Source organism: Sapajus apella, unplaced genomic scaffold, assembly GCF_009761245.1.
Source record: "Sapajus apella isolate SASKATOON/1434 unplaced genomic scaffold, GSC_monkey_1.0 scaffold25, whole genome shotgun sequence".
Classification (NCBI taxonomy): Eukaryota; Metazoa; Chordata; class Mammalia; order Primates; family Cebidae; genus Sapajus; species Sapajus apella.
The window spans coordinates 21,524,394-21,546,566 of NW_022436965.1; the positions used below are offsets into that span (position 1 = coordinate 21,524,394).

At 37.6% G+C, this 22,173-nt stretch overlaps 2 protein-coding genes and 1 long non-coding RNA gene across 3 annotated transcripts in view; 2 read left to right on the plus strand and 1 right to left on the minus strand.

The window, feature by feature from the left end:
* The window catches only part of MPC2 (mitochondrial pyruvate carrier 2), a 20,641-nt gene extending 3,773 nt beyond the window's left edge, over window positions 1-16,868 (plus strand). The window contains exons 2-5 of the mRNA XM_032291494.1: window positions 9,522-9,562; window positions 14,103-14,187; window positions 14,649-14,760; window positions 16,311-16,868. Coding sequence (XP_032147385.1) covers window positions 9,522-9,562; window positions 14,103-14,187; window positions 14,649-14,760; window positions 16,311-16,347 — 275 coding nt within the window. The 3' untranslated portion in view covers window positions 16,348-16,868. The remainder of the gene's footprint in view (window positions 1-9,521; window positions 9,563-14,102; window positions 14,188-14,648; window positions 14,761-16,310) is intronic.
* On the minus strand, window positions 7,768-19,413 carry LOC116560196. The gene is made up of 3 exons (XR_004272845.1): window positions 19,337-19,413; window positions 12,447-12,453; window positions 7,768-7,798 (listed from the first exon to the last, which is right to left on the minus strand). It is a non-coding gene; the product is annotated as an uncharacterized LOC116560196 (long non-coding RNA).
* The window catches only part of ADCY10 (adenylate cyclase 10), a 102,373-nt gene continuing 99,515 nt past the window's right edge, over window positions 19,316-22,173 (plus strand). Inside the window, exon 1 of the mRNA XM_032291495.1 lies at window positions 19,316-21,186. The gene's annotated coding sequence lies outside the window, so the exon portion shown is untranslated. The remainder of the gene's footprint in view (window positions 21,187-22,173) is intronic.

Below are 22,173 nucleotides of genomic sequence, written 5' to 3' on the forward strand. Positions count from 1 at the left end.
TTTTTTTTTTTTTTTTTTTTTTTTTTTTTTTGAGACGGAGTGTCACTTGTTGCAGAGGTTGGAGTGCAGTGGCACGATCTGGGCTGACTGCAACCTCTGCCTCCCGGGTTCAAGCGATTCTCCTGCCTCGGCCTCCTGAGCAGTTGGGATTACTGGTGCGCGCCACCGTACCCAGCTAATTTTTGTATTTTTAGTAGAGACAGGGTTTCCCCACGTTGGTCAGGCTGATCTCAAACTCCTGACCTCAGGTGATCAGCTCGGCTTGGCTTCCCAAAGCGCTGGGATTACAGGAGTGCGCCACCGTGCCCGCCCCCATTGTTTTCTTAAAAGATTAAAGAAAATTAATCCGTGGAGAAGTGTCATTTATTTGTATTTGTGAGTTCCAGATGGGACGAGTCACCCCAAGAGGTGCACACAATGAAACATTGGAATGTAGGAAGAAAATAATAGAACTGCTATTAAGGCTTACTATTATTTCATCCATTTAAATTTTTCATTGTATGTATATTTTGTAATGCAAAAATATATTAGTGCAGTAACTATATAATTTATAGATATATAAATGATTTATAAAGAGGATGTGTGCTCAAATTGTTTTTTACTGATGCAGCATATATTCAAAAGGAGTTGAAAGACCACAGCTCTAAAGAGTCTAAAAACAATCCTTTGGTGAAGTTAGTTCCCAAAACAGCTATTTGAACCATATGATTTTAACTCATTGTAGTTCTCCTTTTATTGAATTACATTTTGGCTTAAGTGGAAGAGCATTTGAAAAAATAGTTCTGTGAAACTTGTTGCAGTGCTTAGTGTGCTGGTGCTGAGAATGTCATTCTCAACATTACATGGGTTCCCGCTGAAGACTCATGGGAAAAGTTACTTTAAAGTCTACATGAGAAGAATATTTGCCTTTTTCCTAGATAAGAGAATTAGCTTGTTTAATTTTAAAAACTTAGAGGATATTTCTTTTTAAATAAAAATAAACTAAATGAAGCAATGTTAGCACTGTTTACTAGGGAATTTCTGTATCGTAAACATTTTAAATTCAATGCTAAGATGATTGATGTTACGATAGATAAATACCACTTAGTTCTAATATGTATTGTTTTATTGTATGTAAATAAAATCAAATAACTGGGCCAGGAATGGTGGCTCATGCCCATAATCTCAGCACTTTGGGAGGCCAAGGCAGGCAGATCACAAGGTCAGGGGATCAAGACCATCCTGGCTAACATGGTGAAATCTCGTCTCTACTAAAAATACAAAAAATAAGCCAGGTATGGTTGTGTGCGCCTGTATTCCCAGCTACTCAGGAGACTGAGGCAGAAGAATCAATTGAACCTGGGAGGCAGAGGTTGCAGTGAGCCGAGATGGCACCACTGCATTCCAGCCTGGGTGACAGAGCGAGACTATCTCAAATAAATAAATAAATAAATCAAATTAAAAAATAAAAAATAAAAAATGTGGATCAAATAATCAGTGTACATATCTACATAGTTTGAATTATACAGTTCTTTAGCATCTCTTTTAGAACTTACTTTCTTGCCACAGATTGTCAGTGAAGGAACTTAATGCCCGTCTAAGATATTAATATATGTCGATATATATTCTTAAGTGTATATTTAATATATTATGTTTAAATATTTACACTATATATATTTTTTAAAGTAATAACTTTTATTACTTTAAGAGATTAGAACTAGATGTCAAATTGGAATTTCAAATACAATTGTGAAATATTGGTGAAAAGTAGAATATCTTCAAACAATCAGCCAGCAAGAAAGTTGAATTATTCAATATTTTTTGAGGGCCTATTGTGTATTAGACACTGTTCTGGCACTCAGGATATAAATCAGTGGATAAAATAACAAAACCCACCCACACAGAGATTGTATTCTCAGAAGAGTTCATAAAAGGAATATCGGCCAGGCATAGTGGCTCACTCGTGTAATCCCAGCACTTTGGGAAGGCGAATGGATCACCTGAGGTCAGGAGTTCAAGACCAGCCTGGGCAACATGGGGAAACCTTGTCTCTACTAAAAATACAAAAATTAGCTGGGCATGGTGGTGCGCACCTGTAATCCTAGCTACTCAGGAGTCTGAGGTAGGAGAATCGCTTGAACCCAGGAGGCGGAGTTTGCAGTGAGCCGAGATTGTGCCACTGCACTCCAGCCTGGGCAACGGAGAGGAATATCATCCTTGATGTAGTTGTTCAACACTTAACATACTTTTTGTGTGCTATCCTGCTTTTAACTAATTTTAATAAATTAGAACTTTTTATGCCTCACCTAACTAAATTCTTTAGATGTGCTAAAGGAGACGAAAGCCCTAAGAAAAGCTATAGTTTATTATTTCCAGGTCATGTAAAAATACTAATTTTGCTTATAACAGAGTATGAAATATGTTTAAAGTCCAGTATGATATAGTAGAAAGAGGACTGGAATCAAAGAAGCTTGTGTTCTAGTCCTTGTTCTATCCAGAACTCTTTTGAGTATAAGACAAATGACTTAACTTTAAGTGCCTCATCTTTTTCATTGGTAAAAATGAGGGAGCTTGGACTTTGCTTAAAGTCTTTTTCAACTAATAATCTACAATTTGGTATTCTCTTAGGACTTTTCGTACATTCAGAACCTTCAGGAATCTCAGATTTCATTGGGGAAGGTCATATAATTATTGTTATATTAGGATTTAGGGATCTAGGTTTGTATCTTTGCTGAGTTATTTATTCTAAACAAGTAATTTGTTTACTGGGCCTCATTTACCTGATTTATGAGTGCCTACAGTAGATAGGCCTCATTTACCTGATTTATGAGCTCCTACAGTAGATATTTAAGCAGTCTTTCTAAATCTAAAAGTATTTGATTCTTTGTACCTGAAGAAATAGTAAATTTAAAATGTATCATTTCTTTACCTATTCTTTACCTTGGAATTTCAAACCAAAGTATATTTTCAATCAACATTATTTTTTGAGAAGGAGTTTCGCTGTTGTTGCCCAAGCTGGAGTGAAATGGTATGATCTCAGCTCACTGCAACCTCTGCCTCCCAAGTAAAGTGATTCTCCTGTCTCAGCCTCCCAAGAAGCTGGGATTACAGGTGCCATATACACAATAGGTGGCCTACTTTCCGGGTAGAATTCATACTTTATTAACAGTAATTTCTCTCAAATAAGGAAATTAGGAAGTTTATGTCAGTTTACCAATAGGTTCATTGAAGTTCAAGGCAAACTAAGTTTGTTAATTTGAAATTTTCTGCTATTTGCTTATGATATTCACTTGCAGAACTTCTAAAATTCTATGGAAAGTCTGAATTTAGACACATCGGTTTCACTTTAAAAATGAGGCAATAAAACACAAAATAACTTATAGTCTGTATTTTTCATTATTCTTGAAAATAATTCATAGTTTTAAATGTATAGACATTTTAAACAGCTTGTTTGATGTTTCCATATTGTCAGCATTTGAGGCCGTCTTCAACATCCAGTAGTAGTGTTCTAAGAAACAAGATGAAAATGTGTTAATTCTTTGTCTAAAAGAATATATAGTATAGGGCTGGGCGTGGTGGTTCACGCCTGTAATCCCAGCACTTTGGGAGGCCAAGGTGGGCGGATCACAAAGTCAGGAGATGGAGACCATCCTGGCTAACATGGTAAAACCCATCTCTACTAAAAATATAAAAACTTAGTTGGGCGTGGTGGCACATGCCTGTAGTCCCAGCTATTTAGGAGGCTGAGGCAGGAGAATCGCTTGAACCTGGGAGGTGGAAGTTGCAGTGAGCTGAGATCGTGCTGCTGCACTCTAGTCTGGGTGATAGAGCAAGACTCCGTCTCAAAAAAAAAAAGAATATATATTATGTCTGATGTGGACAATTTCCTTCATCTTGGGCTATAAATTAATGCGATTTTTCATTTATCATAATGGATGTTAGCCAGTATCTGTTAGTTTATACATCTGCTTATTCTAATATTAAGGTATTATAATCACTTCTAGTGTCATAATTATCTATTTTTACGCTTTCTCATGAGAATAGCTGTGTCATTGTACAGAACATAAGCCTGTGTTTTCCAGGTCTAGAATGACACATATGACATTATATTGTCACTATTTGAGTGATTCCTATTTCTAAATGCTTTGTTTTGCAAAAACTTTATGTTTAGAAATTTTGAAGTAAGTTGGAAGGTTTTTTTGCTACCATATCCGCTGTTGATCAGTTGTTGTTTTCTGGAAGACAACCTCTGTATCTGAATTTACATATGTCTAAATTTATTTGTCTTACTCTGACTTATTATTTACTCTTATAGGAAAAAAAAGCTAAGAAATGTTAGTTGAATGCTAATTAGCTAAAACGAAAGGGTTAAGTTTTCTTTTTTTTCTTTTTTTTTTTTCCCAGATGGAGTCTTACTCTGTTGCCAGTCTGGAAGTGCAGTGGCACAATCTCGGCTCATTGCAACCTCCACCTCCCAGGTTCAAGCGATTCTCCTGCCTCAGCCTCCCCGAGTAGCTGGGACTACAAGCACCTGCCACCACACCCAGCTAATTTTTGCATTTTTGGTAGAGAGAGGGTTTCACCATGTTGGCCATAATGGTCTCGATCTCTTGACCTCGTGATTTGCTCAGCCTCCCTAAGTGCTGGGATTATAGGTGTAAGCCACCACGCCTGGTCTTAGTTTTCTTTAAAAATGTTGTTAACCCATTGTGTGACCATTTTTTCTTTTTTTTAGCAATTAAGAAAACACTACTTGTTTGCATTTATAGATATTAAACTGATTTTTTCATTGTTTGTCAGCATCCTCTAGTATCTCAGAAAAATTAGCAATTTAGAAGGTCTTAAGTATTTGCTACTGCTATTTTTCTATTTAGTATGTGACAGTTATTAAACTAAAATTAGAGTTTGTTTTCATAGTTTAAAATTATTCACTCACTAAAATACCTCTCTTGATCCAGGTTCTAGCAACCATAATTTGATGTTTGAAGTTTTTTCAGTTCTTGTTTGGTTTGGCAGGGAAGGGCATGCTGTTAATATTATAAAACTATTACCTAGCTCTGGGCAATTTAGTAAATTAGTGACTAGTCAAACCTACTGAAAAGATTGACTGTTAACCCCAAGGATCAATCATTTAAGCTTGTCAACCAAGCTTGGAACCAGAATCTAGAGGCTTTACTCAGAAAACAATTTTGGGGTGACAAAAAAAACATCAGCTTTGAAATATAACAAGAGAACTCTGTGGGTGAGGTGGTTCACGCCTGTAATTTCAGCACTTTGGGAGGTCAAGACAGGCGGATCATGAGGTCAGGAGATCAAGACCATTCTGGCTAACACGGTGAAACCCTATCTCTACTAAAAATACAAAAAATAAGCTGGGCGTGGTGGCATGTGCCTATAGTACCACCTACTCCGGAGGGTAAGGCAGGAGAATCACTGGAACCTGGGAGGCGGAGGTTACAATAAGCCAGGATCGCGCCACTGCACTCCAGCCTGGGTGACAGAGCGAGACGCCATCTCAAAAAAAAAGAAAAAGAAAAAGAGAAGTCTGCTGAAGAGTTCAAAGTAAAAATGAACATTCAGCCAGAGACTGAAACAATATGCTAAACTGACTTTTGATTGATGAACCAAAACTCCATGCGAGGATAAAAATTAAATTTAGTAATTGATACTGCATATGAGCCAGAGACACTGTGTATGACAAAGAAAAATGAACCAGGTGTGATGATCGGAATCCCAGAATCTCACCCTAAATTTCCAGAGAGTTTGAAAAGACTGATTTATAGGATTAGTGCATGATGGCATCAGACTCAGGGGACGAGAGCTGTGGTCTAAGAGTAGAGTAACTAGTGAGTGAAATCTAATATATCCTTATTATAAAGGGAACCTGATGTGCCTAGACATGAGTAAACAATAAATTCTGGCCTTGAGGATGAAGCAGTGTCGAAGCAAATCTGGGCCAGACAGAAAGTTTGAATATCTTTGATTAGCATCTATACTGGACATGGTGAATCCAGCTCAGTTCCTTTGGCAAATACTTATTATTTGTCAAGGAAGATTAAGAAATCAACCTTGTTTTTTGTTGTTGTTGTTTTGGTTTTTTGTTGTTGCTGTTGTTGTTTTTTAAGAGAAGGGGTCTCGGGATGTTGCCCAGGCTGGAGTGCAGTGGCTATTCACAGGCGCGATCCCACTACTGATCAGCACCGGAGTTTTGACCTGCACTGTTTCCCACCTGCTCTGTTTCCCACCAGGTTCACCCCTCCTTAGGCAACCTGGTGATCCCCAGATCCCCGGCTCCCGGGAAGTCACCATATTGATGCCAAACTTAGTGCGGACACTCGATCGGCATAACACACTACAGCCCAGAACTCCTGGGCTCAAGCGATCCTCCCACCTCAGCCTCCTGAGTAGCTGGGACTACAGGCACGCGCAACTGTGCCCTGTGAAATGGACCTTGTTTTTGGGTTAATGTGACAGATGCATAAATAATCATTTTAACAGAAAACAATAGAAGGATATAAAGACTGCTTTGGTAGTTAAGAGAAGGAGTATTTAGCCTAACCTGGATTTTTTTTAAGGCTTCCTTGAGGAGATGAAGCCTGAGAAGAGTTTCTGATGGATAGGAGTTAGATAAAGACAAAGCAGAATATTGAGAAAGGACAGTATAAACTGAAGAGTCATAAAATAGCATGAAACTAGTTGAATGTTTGCCTAGCTTATCGTTCTCCCTAGGCCAGGATTTCTTAACCTTCTACTTTCTGGGAGCAGCTGTCCTCTGCATTGGAGGATGTTTAACAGCATCCAAGGCCCGTAGCCACTAGATGGCAGCAGCAGCGGCAGCTGCCACATCTGCCCCAGTTGGGGGACAATCCTGGTAAGAACCACTGACCTGGGCTAAAATTTGGTTAAATTTGGATTATATATTCTGAAACTCAGTGCCTTTACCCAGTTTCTTTGAAGAATGAAACTTAGATTGTTTTCTTTTATATTCTCCTTTTCCCTTTGTAAAAAATTCTTTTCAAATTCCACCCTAGCCTTAATCAAAGAAGAAACTAAATTATTTTCATATCTTGTGGAGTGAAAAAGGTGTGGCTAGAGTTCTATGTGTATGGTGGCTGTGACCACTCAATACTTTTTAGAGAACTGGATAACCAGAAACAATATAGATAGGTTTTTCACTCAGTTATAAGAACATCAAAATTTAGACTCTGTGATAGTTTTATTTCTCTCAGCAGCTGTTTCAGCACTGTTTCTAGATTTATTCTAAAACTTACAATACGGAAAATTCTATTGTACACAAGAAAATGTAAAAATGGTTAGATACCAGATGTATGTGAGAAAAAAGAGTTTAGCATTATAATTACTCAGGCCCACAAGGAACGACAGGATTTGTGCCATGATCTTCTTTCTAGTGTCTGAAGAATTATTCTAATGATGATACCCAGCTTCTTTGAAAAATGAGAAGATGAAACTTAGATTGCTGCAGGACTTTAGGATTAAATTAGAAAATCGGCAAGCATATTTTTTAAAAAACTATTAAAGGCAGCTGGGTGCAGGGGCTCACACCTGTAATTTCAGCATTTTGGGAGACCAACGCTAGTGGATCACAAGGTCAGGAGTTGGAGACCAGCCCGGCCAATATGGTGAAACCCCATCTCTACCAAAATATACAAAAATTAGCCGGGTGTGGTGTCATGTGCCTGTAGTCCCAGCTACTTGGGAGGCTGAGGCAGAAGAATCGCTTGAACCCAGGAGTTAGAGGTTGCAGTGAGCCAAGATTGCACCACTGCACTCCAGCCTGGACAACAGAGCAAGACTCTGTCTCAGGGAAAAAAAAAAAAAAAGCTGTTAAAAGCATAAGCCAGACTTAACAATTTTTAAGTATCAGGCTGATAAAAACAACTTATGATTTTATTTTATTTTATTTTATTTTTTGGAGACGGAGTCTCGCTCTTGTTACCCAGGCTGGAGTGCAATGGCGCGATCTCGGCTCACCACAACCTCCGCCTCCTGGGTTCAAGCAATTCTCCTGCCTCAGCCTCCTGAGTAGCTGGGATTACAGGCACGTGCCACCATGCCCAGCTAATTTTTTGTAGTTTTAGTAGAGACGGGGTTTCACCATGTTGACCAGGATGGTCTCGATCTCTTGACCTCGTGATCCACCTGCCTCGGCCTCCCAAAGTGCTGGGATTACAGGCTTGAGCCACCGCGCCCGGCTACAACTTATGATTTTAAAGTACTTTAAAAGTTATTTGCATATGTGTGTGTGTATATATATATATGCATATATATATATATATACACATGCATATATATGTCTTTATATTGTATATACACATACATATTGTATATTAGGGTAATAAACTTCAATTAGTATAAACTGCTTCTAATTCTACTGGCTAACTTTCCTTTTTATTTAACATTCTACATTCTGTTAGGTAGTAGGGGTACAAGTATGAATAATATTGAGCCACTAGCCTCAAGGAAGTCATAATCTTGATAGGTTCATAGAATTACAAATAACTAGAGTAAAATATGTAAAATGCACTGTGGTGGATTTTTAAATGACATTGAATTAATGAATTTTGCTGTGAGAATAATATGAATTAGTTTGAGAGGGATAAAAAATATCAAGGACTGTGTGAAATTATAGAAGATAGAATGTGTAGCATTGCTATCACGTAAGGCTAAAGGCAAGTAGTTTGCACTACCTGGCGATACTTTTCTAAACCTGCTTACTAAGAAAAAAAAGTTACAGAGCAGCAATTGTCACTTTAACATTTTCCAGATTTTGCTGCTTAATGTTAAGATTAAACTTAGGTGGGCACGGCAGCTCATACCTGTAATCCCAGCACTTTGGGAGGCTGAGGCAGGTGGATCTCCTGAGGTCAGGAGTTTGAGACCAGCCTGGCCAACATAATGAAACCCTGTCTCTACTAAAAAAAAAAAAAAAAAAATTAGCTGGGCATGGTGGCAGCCACCTGTAATCCCAGCTACTAGAGAGGCTGAGGCAGAAGAATTGCTTGAACCCGGGAGGTGGAGGTTGCAGTGAGCTGAGATCACACTACTGCACTCTAGCCTGGACAACAAGAGCGAAACTCTGTCTTTAAAAAAAAAAAAAGACTGACCATTTTTATAGTTGAATTACACAGTGCATAAAATACACAAAAATGGGGTGTTATCACTGGGTTCATTTTCACTTGGAATGAGAATACTTCTTGAGTGTAAAACTAGTATGAAAGTACATTAGAACTGTTTCCCCAAAATGTTTTTATACAGCAGTATATTTATTGAAAAAAATCTGAATATAGTTGGACCTGTGCAGTTCAAACCTATTCAAGGGTGAACTGTACTGTGATACTGTGGTGCCTCTCTAAGTGTTAACTGAAATACAAAGTATGCAAAAAGCATAGTAAAAGTGGTTAAAAATAGATTGATAAATCCTTTGGTTTGTAAAGTTTGGTGACATCTTTTAAAAGACATGTATAAGATATTTGGTTTATTCCTGAATTTTTCTTTTCTTTCTTTCTTTTTTTTTTTTTCAGGTCCCAGAACAGTTTTTTTCTGGGCTCCAATTATGAAATGGGTAAGTCTTGAGTTTTTGCAGAGGCTACTGAAAGAAAAACTCCTTAATAGGAATTTACTAATTTAAAGTAACTTATATGAAGGATATACTTTAGAATATTCTTGGTATGCCTAGATGATTTCATGAAAATCAATTCTCAGACATTATTTTCTACATAAAGTAACTATCTACTTTAGTTTTTCTGAACTCTTTAGATAAGAGGCTCTCTGGGAACATAGTTGTTATCAAAAAACTTACAATTGTGTGCCATAAGGACATGGAATTTTATTCTAAAATTTTATTACTAAGTAAAACATTAAAGTAGTTAGAACCCCAAAGTTAACTTTTATTATTAATTTAGTATGAGAACTGAAGGTACTAACACCAAAATATAGGTGAGGAAAGTTAGTCTCAAAAAGTAGACTTATTTATTTAAGTATAAAGATTAGCATTTGGTAAATAAGAGAACCTAGGACTTCTGACTCCAAACCCAGTGCTTTTCCTCTTCCCCAGAGTTTTCTTTCTCAAAGTTCTCACTTAGCTAAAAAGAAACAATTATGGCTGTTTGTAGCAAATCATTAATTTTATGTTGAAAGGGCCAGTTTGGGTCTATAACTGTGCTTCTTAAATTGTCATCTCTCTGGACCTGCAGTGGCATAATTTGAGAACTTGTTCAGCCCCATCACAGACCTACTAAATCTAAAACTCTAGACATGGAGTCTAGTGAGCTGTGTTTTCATAACATCTTCATGTGATTCTCTGATGCCCTCTAAAGTTTTTCAAAACTACTGGTCTGTAGGCTTTTTTATTTTTTAATGTGGTAAAATACACATAAAATTTACTATCTTAACCATTTTCAAAGTATACAGTTCAGTAGTGTTAAGTACATTAATAACGTTATTAACATTCTGGAGATTGGTTAATCTCCAGAACTCTTTTTATCTTTCAAAAGTAAGACTGTACCCATAATTCTCCATTCTCTTTCTCCCAGTCCCTGGCAACCACCATTCGACCTTCTGTCTCTGTGAATTTCACTACTCTAAGTACCTCATGTAAATGGAATCAAATATTATTTGTCTTTTTGTAGTTGGCTTATTTCACCTAGCATAATGTCCACAAGGTACATTCATGTTGTCACTTGTGTCAGAATTTCCTTTCTTTTTAGGGCTGAATAGCATTCCATTGTATGTATTTACCACATTTTTTAAATTCATCTATATGTTGATTGGACAATTGGTATGCTTCCACATTTTTGCTGTTGTGAATAATGAATGAATAATTGATGTACAAGTATCTGTTTAAGTCCATACTCTTAATTCTTCTTGAATTAAAAGTATATACCCAGAAGTTGAATTGCTGGATCATATGATAATTCTGCTTAATATTTTTTATTTTCCTCAGCAGCTACATTATTTTGCATTTCTACCAGCAATTCATAAGGGTTCTAATTTCTCCACATCCTCACCCACACTTGTTGCTTTTGATGAGGGAGCGTTTTGGTTTTCATTTTATGATAGGCACCTAATGGGTGTTAGAGATCTTGTTGCTTTTATTTGCATTTCCCTAATGATTAGTCATGTTGAACGTACACTTACTGTACTTATTGGTCAGTTGTGTATATTCTTTGGAGAAGTGTTTATTCAAGTCCTTTGCCCATTTTTTAATTTGATCAAGTTGTTTGTTTTTTGTTGTTGTTGAGTTGTAGGCTGTTGTAATTCTCTTAAATGTACTTTTTTTTTTTTTTGAGACAGAGTCTCGCTTTGTCGCCCAGGCTGGAGTGTAGTGGTTACATCTCGGCTCACTGCAACCTCTGCCCCCCTGGCTCAAGCGATTCTCCTGCCTCAGCCTCCTGAGCAGCTGGGATTACAGGTGCCTACCACTATGCCTACCTCATTTTTTTGAATTTTTAGTATAGACAGGTTTTTACCATGTTGGCCAGGCTGGTCTTGAACTCCTGACCTCAAGTGATCCACCCACCTCGGCCTCCCAAAGTGCTGGGATTACAAGTGTGAGCCACTATACCCAGCCAAATGTACTTTTAAAATGGTTAGAACAATTCAGAAACTCAGTTGTAAATTCAAGTGGTTGAGAATGTTAGAGTTGGAATTGGGTATGACTCAATCTTATGGCCTTGGGCACGTTTAGTCTCTGTCATTTTATCTCTTAAACTATAAAGTGACAAGATTAGAATATAAGAGATTTTGGAGCTGTATATTACAGAGATCTAGGGAGCAGTTTTTTTTTTTTTTTTTCATATCTACATATTGAGAAAAGATCCTAAAACCCCTTAGACTAATGGAAGTTCATTACCATTTCCTTCTTCTCTCCCTATCTGCACTTAAAATTATATATACCTGCAATTAAAATTATATATCTTTATAGTGGAATTTATTGCTGAAGTATTCAATCATTAAAAGTGTTTGAGTGATTTCATCTATTCACAATAAATTTAGGGGCCTCTTTGACCTCAAATTTATCATAGTTTAGGAGTTTATTGAATTTATCAATAGCTTTGGTGTTTATTTGACCTGGTTCATTACTGCTGTGGGATGTTGACAGCATTATATACTCATAAGTGCATTCTTGATCATCTGTCTCTTTAAGAACAACTATTTTAAGTACATGTTGTAGTCATACATAGTCTCCAGATGACAGCATAGCAATAGAAACTTCTTTGTTTTGTTCTCTGGTGAACAGACTTCTTCTATTAGATACTTACCTTATGTACCTCTTATTGTGTTTTCTTATCCCAGAGCATTTGATAATTAATCTGTAGAATTCTGTACATGACACATAATAGTTGCTTCTGAAAGCCACATATGTTCTATAACATTAAGACTTTCAGGCCATATGCCTTCAAAAATATAACTATAGTAGAGTCCTTTGTAATCAGTTTAGTTGAAACCACATAACTAATCATAAAGGTCAAAGTGGATAATCCTAAAAAAAAAAAAACAAAAAAACCTATGTACCTTAAATATTTTATTTTAACCTAAAGGATATAAATATATATTCATTGACAATCAGTCTTCTTTAAAGCTAAAGCTTTTATTTGTGTATGGATTTTTGAGTTTCATATTTTCTATCCTGGATAAATTACACGATAGTGCATCCCATATAATTTCCAGCTTAGTTTTCTTTCTTTTTTTTTTTTTTTTTTTTTTTGTTGTTGTTGTTGTTGTTGTTTTGTGACAAAGTCTTGCTCTGTCATGCAGGCTAGAGTGCAGTGGTGCGATCTCGGCTCACTGCAACCTCTGCCTTCCAGGTTCAAGTGATTCTCCTGCCTCAGCCTCCCAAGTAGCTGGGATTACTGATGCCTGCCACCGCACCAGCTGATTTTTGTATTTTAGTAGAGATGGGGTTTCACTATATTGGTCAGGCTGGTCTCAAACTCCTGACCTCAGGCGATCTGTCCACCTCAGCCTCCCAAAGTGCTAGGATTACAGGGGTGAGCCACCGTGCCCACCTGCTTAGTTTTCTTTAAAACAATTTGTTAAATCATATAAATTACATTAACGGGTAAAACTGGCATAAACAGATTTGGGGGCAAACATAGTAACTTGGTAAAAATACAGCTCATCTGGTGGGAGCAAAACCCATAGGCACAATAGAGAGTGTCAAAAACACAGAAAAGAAATGACCATTTATATGCTGATGTTAAAGAAAAATGATCTAATGGCCAGGTGTGGTGGCTTACACCTGTAATCCCAGCGCTTTGGGAGACCAAGGTAGGCGGATCACTTGAGGTCAGGAGTTCGAGACCAGCCTGGCCAACATGGTGAAATCCCGTCTCTGCTAAAAATACAAAAATTATTCAGGTGTGTTGACACGCACCTGTAATCCCAGCTACTTGGAGGCTGAGGCATGAGAATTGCTTGAACCTGGGAGGAGGAGGTTTCAGTGAGCCTAGATTGTGCCTTTACACTCCAGCCTGGGTGACAGAGCCAGATGCTGTCTCAAAAAAAAAAAAAGATCTAAGCCAAAAACTAAAATAACAGTTTTTCTGATATTTACACTCTTAAAAAATAATTCATTTGAAGCTCAAACGTCAGCATCATACAATATATCCATGTAACAAACCTGCACATGTACCCCTGAATCAAAACTTTAATTTAATTAAAAATAATAACATTATCAGAAAACATCAAAGGAAGAATCTATAGAAATGACCTTAACAGCTTTCAGGTATCCTCCACGCCAGTAGGTAGTAGTTCCCAACATATATAAAAAATATAAACTCATATGTGAAATAGACAAAAACCCAAAATATGTATGTACATATAATGCATACATATATATCTTATCTATATATATACTACTGACTTTCAGATATATGAGACTGCTTAGTGTGCTTAACAAAATAAAATTAGTTCAAAAAGCAGTTTTTTAATTCATTGTGCTTTTTTGTTGTAATCTACATTTTCTTAATGCATGGATATTAAAATTGTAGCTGCTAACTTATGGAAATCTCAAAAATGTTTTGTGCTTAACTAAAATTAAAAACTATTACTCCACACTCATGATACTTTTTTTCTTTCTATGTGTTAATATGTATTCCCAGGGGTTGGTGTGTGCTGGATTAGCTGATATGGCCAGACCTGCAGAAAAGCTTAGCACAGCTCAATCCACTGTTTTGATGGCTACAGGTAAATTAAATAAGTATCTTCTGTGTTCCTTGTAGAATATAAATTATTTTTATGTAGTTTTATATCAGTTTATTTAGTGGCTTAGTGTTTGAAATACACCCACATACAAAGAAATTAACTGCATTATGTCTAGGAAGCTATTAAATTATGGATGGAGGAGTCAGAGAAAGAATAAGTATCTGAATGGGCTTTTGTTTGTCAGGTTTTTGCCATGAACATATATTTTTTAAAGTAGGAAGAAAATTACAGTTCATATTTACTTTAAAGATTCCTCTTTAATGTAAGAATCGAATATTTTGTGTAACACTAAGTTACAGAAACATTATTGAAAATTCAGAGTACAGCATTTCTTTGTCCTTCATCCTGCATTATTTTTATAATTATTTTACTCAATATTAAGTATTCACTGAAGTTATTGCAGCAGTATGTACGCTTTTTAAAATAACATTTTGTTTCAACAGGGTTTATTTGGTCAAGATACTCACTCGTAATTATTCCAAAAAATTGGAGTCTGTTTGCTGTTAATTTCTTTGTGGGGGCAGCAGGAGCCTCTCAGCTTTTTCGCATTTGGAGGTAAGCCTACCAGAGATATTTTTAAAACTCCTTCAAAAGCTACTCAGATAGCACTAATTTTTTTTTAAAGATTCACATATAATGCTAAGACAAGAAGTACCTGAAGTAGAAATTTAACATTTCTAGAAAAGTCCAGGGGTTTACAAATAAGTTAAAATCAGTTCAGCAGTATGTTACCTAGTTTTTAGATTTAACTGTGCATCGTTTAGATGGTTAAACCTTTCACATAATCTCTTTTATTAAGACAACATATACAGTTTATGATTTATTAATTTCCTATGTGAACCTTTTATCACTTACTTTCTTTTTTTTTTTCCTTGAGACAGAGTCTCACTCTGTTGCCAGGCTGGAGTGCAGTGGCACGATCTTGGCTCACTGCAACCTCCACTTCCTAGGTTCAAGCGATTCTTCTGCCTCAGCCTCTCTCCTGAGTAGCTGGGACTACAGGCATGTGCTACCATGCCCAGCTAATTTTCTTTTTAGTAGAGACAGGGTTTCACCATGTTGGCCAAGATGGTCTCCATCTTTCGACCTCATGATCCGCCCACCCTGACCTCCCAAAGTGCTGGAATTACAGGCGTGAGCCACCACACTCGGCCTACTTTGAATTGTATATAATAAAGTGGAACTGAAATGTATTGTTATGTAGTATTGGTAATGATATTACAGTGAGGTCTTTGCTTTCATTGGGAAAGTGTTCCATGAGCACTGGAAATTTTTTAAACTACTCTGTAGTTAATATTATTTGTCAGTGATTTATGGCAATGATATTATGATCAAATATTTGAAATCAGGATCTTTTGAGAAACTTAGGAGGTATGGTTGGCTTCATAGAATACATTTCTTCTTGTGCTTATACTATTCTCCATTCTATTATAAATGGGGAGGAATAATAAATGAAGCCTAAGGTGTGGTAGAAGGGAAGGAAAGACTATGGCTCTGTGGTTACTTCTTTGGATTGAGAATTGAGGAAATGGTCCCTAGTGTTAGTGAACTTAAGTGTTACTATTTACCTAATAGCCTGCCTGCATCACAGAAGTATATTTTACTTTAGTGGTTAGAAGTATATTTTACTTTGGTGACATTTTACTTTAGTGATTACTTTAGTATATTTTACTTTACCCCATTCCCTGTTGATCGTATTCTTAGGAAAGGTGCTTTTTGAGTATAAACTTAAAAATTCTAGATGACCACATTTTACTAAATTTTATACATATGATCACATGTTTGTCATACTCTTGTAAAATTCCAGAATGAGAATATTTAATAAAATAATACTTTTGCACAGGAAACTATATGTTAGCTAAGCTGTTACAAGTTTTTGGCAGTTGTGATCTTATTATCTGAGCAGAAACCAGATGCAAATGAACTCTTGGAATCCTTTTGCTTCTGCCTGTTTCTACCCGTAAGCCCCTCAGAAGATTCACTTTACAACTGTGTAGCTACTTGACCACCAGGAAAGAAGAAATGGAGTATGTTTCCCATTCTCTCCTTACCATAAATGTATCTATTATTATTGATGATTATTTTTCTTTCTGTTTTCTTTATAGATATAAGCAAGAACTAAAAGCTAAAGAACACAAATAAAAGAGTTCCTGATCACCTGAACAATCTAGATGTGGAAATAACCATTGGGACCTAGTTTATTATTTGGTTATTGATAAGGCTAAGCTAACTGTGAGTTTGGAAGGCACAATTAAATAACTGTAACTAGCAGCTAGTGCTTGATTCAGCAACAAAATAAAGCAAACTTTTAGTAGCAGTCTCTCTTTACATGACTTAAGGAACTTATCAGTGGATATCAGTAACATTTTTTCACCATTTGTCCACAATAAACGGTACTTGCCCATGTATACCCCAGCCTCCTTCTCTTCCAGTCAGCCAACATATGTACATAAAAGAGCACACAAATTCCAGAAGTTGAAAGATTAAATTATTTGCATATTTAGTGTAGGATGGTCAGGTAGCTGTAAGTGAAAGGAAATTTTGCCGAAGAGACTGAGAAATGGGTAGTGAATGACTATCAAGATGACCTCAAACTATTTTAAAACATTTTAACTTGCCCTGAAAAATCTTGATGATTTTTTTATAAATGTTCTATAAAATTCTTTTAGAGCTACAGATTTTTAAATAGGATTATTGTAAAGATTAATAATGTTTTAACATAGTCACATAGTCCCTGGTCCATGATAAGTATTAAATTTTTCAGTTACCCTCAGTAACTGGTATAATGTAGCAGAAAGTATTCTATATGCACATACCTGAATTTGAATCCCAGCTCTATGACTTATATGTTGTGACTTTTTTTTTTTTTTTTTTTTTTTTTTTTTTTTTTTTGAGACAGGGTCTCATTCCGTTGCCCAGGATGGAGTACAGTGGCACAGCCTTGGCTCATTACAAACCCTACCTCCTGGGCTCAAGCAATCCTCCTGCCTCAGCCTCCCAAGCAGCTGGGACTATAGGCACGCACCACCATGCCCAGCTAATTTTTATATTTTTTAGAGGTAGGGTTTTTGTCATGTTTCCCAGGCTGATCTCCAGCTCCTGGGCTCAGGTAATGTGCCCACCTCATCCTCTCAAAGTGCTGGGATTACAGGCATGAGCTACCATACCCAGCCTATGCAATGACTTTAGACAAGTTAGGAGAGTGCCTAGCAAAGTACCTGGGACATAAGTAGATTTTCTGTAAATGTTTGTGAACTTTGGCCCCATTGTGAGGAGAGACTGATCATATATTATTCCATTCTAGAAATAATTAACCATCTGTTTGATTTGGCTTTCAATGTAGAGTGCTGAGCTTTTTTCTAAAAGTGCTAGTAAAGCCAGTCCTCATTAAAAATACAGTCAGATGGGGCCAGGCACGGTGGCTCAAGCCTGTAATCCCAGCACTTTGGGAGGCCGAGGTGGGTGGATCACGAAGTCAAGAGATCGAGACCATCCTGGTCAACACGGTGAAACCCCGTCTCTACTAAAAATACAAAAAATTAGCTGGGCATGGTGGCACGTGCCTGTAATCCCAGCTACTCAGGAGGCTGAGGCAGGAGAATTGCCTGAACCCAGGAGGCGGAGGTTGCGGTGAGCCGAGATCGCGCCATTGCACTCCAGCGTGGGTAACAAGAGCGAAACTCCATCTCAAAAAAAAAAAAAATACAGTCAGATGAGGTTTGGTGCGGTGGCTCATGCTTGTAATCCCAGCAGTTTGGGAGGCTAAGGTGGTTGGATCATGAGGTCAAGAGATCGAGACTATCCTGGCCAACATGGTGAAACCCCATCTCTACTAAAAGTAAAAAATTAGATAGGTGTGGTGGCGCACACCTGTAGTCCCAGCTATTCGGGAGGCTGAGGCAGGAGAATCACTTGAACCCGGGAGGCAGAGGTTAAAGTGAGCTAAGATCGCGCCACTGCACTCCAGCCTGGGCAACAGAGCAAGACTCTGTCTCAAAAAAAAAAAATAGATGAGTCAGCAAAGTAAGTTATTTCAAGATTTGAAGAAACATGAGACAAAACAACTTTTTGAGTAATACTTTAACATATGAAATTTGTCAGTTAGCAGTTGAAAACCTTGTACTTTATCATTTGTCCCTTAACCATGGCCCACCATGGAAGATAAAAGATTAGAGACTTTGACATAGGGCAAAATGAAGAGTTTCTAAAGAGTCAAATTATTATTGCTTTCATTTCATAAACCAAACTGTTAAATTCATTTGTGTGTTCGGCATGGGTATGCACACATGTATGTGTTTCCTAGGTCAAGCATTTAGGAAAAACGTACTATGAAATATGACATAGACACAAAAAAGTTTATTAAAAATGTATATGTGGAGCCAGGCGCCATGGCTCATGCCTATAATCCCAGCACTTTGGGAGGCTGAGGTGGGTGGATCGCCTAAGGTCAAGAATTTGAGACCAGCCTGGCCAACATAGTAAAACTCCATCTCTACTAATAATACAAAAATTATCTGGGCATGGTGGTGCATGCCTGTAATCCCAGCTACTCTGGAGAATGAGGCAAGAGAATTGCTTGAACCCGAGAAACGAAAGTTGCAGTGAGCCGAGATCTCGCCATTGCACTCCAGCCTGGGTGACAAGAGCAAAACTCCAGCTCAAATAATAATAATAATAATATGTATCCTGTCAAAAACTCTCATTGCTACTTGGAATACATAGCTCAGTTATCTGTTTCACAACTATTCTCAAAGACTTAGTAGGAAGAATGTATATAATAGAAGTCCTGGCCGAGGACAGTGGCTCATGCCTGTAATCCCAGCACTTTGGGAGGCCGAGGCGGGCAGATCACCTGAGGTCAGGAGTTCGAGACCAGCCTGACCAATATGGCGAAACTCTGTCTCTACTAAAAATACAAAAATTAGCCGGGCGTGGTGGCGAGCAACTGTAATCCCAGCTACTTGGGAGATTGAGACAGAGAATTGCTTGAACCTGGGAGGTGGAAGTTGCAGTGAGCCGAGATTGTGCCACTGCACTCCAGCCTTGGTGACAGAGCAAGACTCCATCTCTCCCTCTCTCTCTGTCTCTCTCTCTCTCTCTCACTCACACACACACACACACACACACACACACACACACACACACACACAGGTCCTTACTATCAATGAAGTTACTGAACTCCATAAAAATAACTTCCACAATGGTGCAAATCACTTGATTAGTACAGTTGAATTCTTTATCACAACTTTCTGATAGGCCCTTATTGAGAGCTTCCCTAGGTAAGTTTTCTTTCTCAATGCCAGGTCTGACAGGCCAGAGTTTCAGCGCAACTCTGCCATGCATTAACTGTGAGACTGTGTTAACCTCTGTCTCTGCCCTTCAATATTTTCAAGAGTAAAATGAGGATAATCATAGTACTTGCTTCATAGGCTTGTTCCAAATATTGAGATAATGTTTTAACACAGTGCCTGGTCCACAGTGAATGTTAAAGATGTAGAAAATGGTAATCTTATTTAGCTAAAGGTAGACCCAGAAAGTACTTTCTTAGACTAAGGAAGTTTAATTTTGCTACTAAAAGGATATACTGTGTTAACCTACTGGGACGGTTTCTGAACGAACAACTTTATAGCAGAAAACAAGCTGCTTGGGGTAGAGGAGTAGGAGGTAGGGTTGACAGTGCTCAATAAGAGAGAAATTATTTAACCTCGTCTCTTTTTTTGTGGTATGACATTTCTTTTAAGGAAATTTTGATCCAAGGTACATCAGTGCTACTGCTTCCTCATAGTAAACATTTTCTTTTCCAAGTTATAAAGTGATAGTGAAAGGTTGAATGTTAACAAGGATGGACTTCAAAGCTCAGGTTCCTTTCTGTAAAATGAAGATCTCTTCTGGAGCCTGTTTATATAACCAAGCAGAAATAGAAAACACTGGCATTTATTAAAAATGGCTCTCTCCCAAAGGGGATTGTTTAATTATATGAGGCATGATTCTAAGACTGGTTTCCACAACTCACACCAGAAAATTCACTCAACAAACATAATTAAATGACCCTCTTTTTTTCCTCCCTAAGAAAACTGTGTTTTACAACATTTTGAAGCATACAGTAAACTTAATTATAGAGCGGGGCTTTATATAAAAACATACACAGTTTTAAATAAGACTTTTTAAATTCAAAATTTAAAAGCTGTGCCCTAAATGTTAATTGTGGTTGTGATAAACATAAGAACTTTTAGAAAATCAATACATGATTTAAGCTGTTAGAAAACACGCCACCCTCTTAAAACACATTTTTCCAGTGTCACATCGGATAAAGAAAACTCAAATCCAGTGTCCTTTGGATTTCAAGTTACCTTTGGGATAAACTTGGTTAAAAGTGTGTACTTGACCAGCCAGAAAGGACAGATATATAATTATTCAAACAAAAATTTACCTCACAAATATGTCTGGAGGTAAGTACTGAATTTATTGTAACTGGTACATTTCATAGTCCTGGTACAAGCTGTAACCACTATTTGCTAAAATTAGGTGTTTGCTTGCTCTGGAGATACTTCTGATAATCGCCTACCAACTTTTGCCTGATTTCAACCACCTTCCACGTGGCCAAGGAAAGAGTTGTGTAAACTACTCTGGGGTCATGTCAGTCTCCTCTGGCTTTTGCCCCAAATGTGCAGATAAGAGAACCTGAAACAGCCAGTCCTTGTACAGTAGTAGGCCATTCAGATTGGCGGGGGAGGGGAGGGCAGTGTCACCCAATCAGAAGCATAGTCGGTGCCCGTGGAACAATGAGCCGCTGATGAGGGTGTGGCCTGGAAAACGGCTCTTAGACAAAACTGTCATTTTATGGGTCATTTATATAGACAGACATGGCACTTCGGCTGTCTTCAGAATAATGTCACCCGGGCCCCTCTCCTGTCTTCTGCAGTCTTAAAAGACCCAGTCTAATTGAGGTCTGGCTTTTCCTCAGCCTTGGATGAAGTAGAGGTATGTGGAGGTAAGAGTCTCAGCAGAAAGAATGGTTGCAGAGCTGAAGATGAGGGCTACCATCAGGAAAGAAGACAGCTAGTGGAGTGCAGAGGAGTGGGAAAGCCTGGGGCTAGAAGTCAGGGTTCAAGCTTGTGTACACCTCTGTGTCAGTCCTTTACATGAGCTTAGAAGCTTGAAGGCTTAAATATTGCCTCATTTATCCTGGATGCTCTGTCTTTCTAGCTTACTCTCTTTATTTGCCTCTTCTGCAGTTTCTCACATGACATCCTCCTTTTTATCAGTCAACAACTACCAAGTGCCTACCACTTGAAGGGGGCTCTAGGAAGATGCTGTGGAGGAAATAAGGATATGTGGAACATGGTTTGAAACAGGGAGCTTACAATTCAGAGGAAGACAAACAGAAGCAGTTCAAAAGATAATCAAGGATATTTGTATGGGAAACAAGCCACTTAAGTGTAGACATTAAGAGCATAATAGCCCAGAAGAAAAATTACCATGGCTAGAGTAGGCATGCAAGCTTTCATGACAGATAACACTGTGCCTTTAAGTTCAGAGTATCTCCCTCTTTGGACTCTTGTGAAACCTGACTTTACATACAGATGAAAAGTTGAATATAAACTAAAATCTATTAGGAAATTCTAGAGGAGAGATTTAGAGAAACTGATGGATATAATCAAACCATAATTTCTCTTTTCATTTCTGGATACTACTGAGTTTTCTTTACACAATGCAAAACTACTCACTCTCTTCATTGAGGAATCCTTGGTTTATCTTTAGGGCCTCATTTACCTGCTTGCCTTTTGATTCACTCATTCCTAGGTGCTTCCATGCTTTGTCAGTACCCATGCTGTTTATGCTATATTCTTAATGAAAGAATTGGCCAAACAATTGGTAAGGGTACCATCAACATGCACTGAAAGTGCTCTTAAATTAAATACATTTTTTCTCTAGGTCATTTACATCCTCAAAGTTGCTATAAAGCAT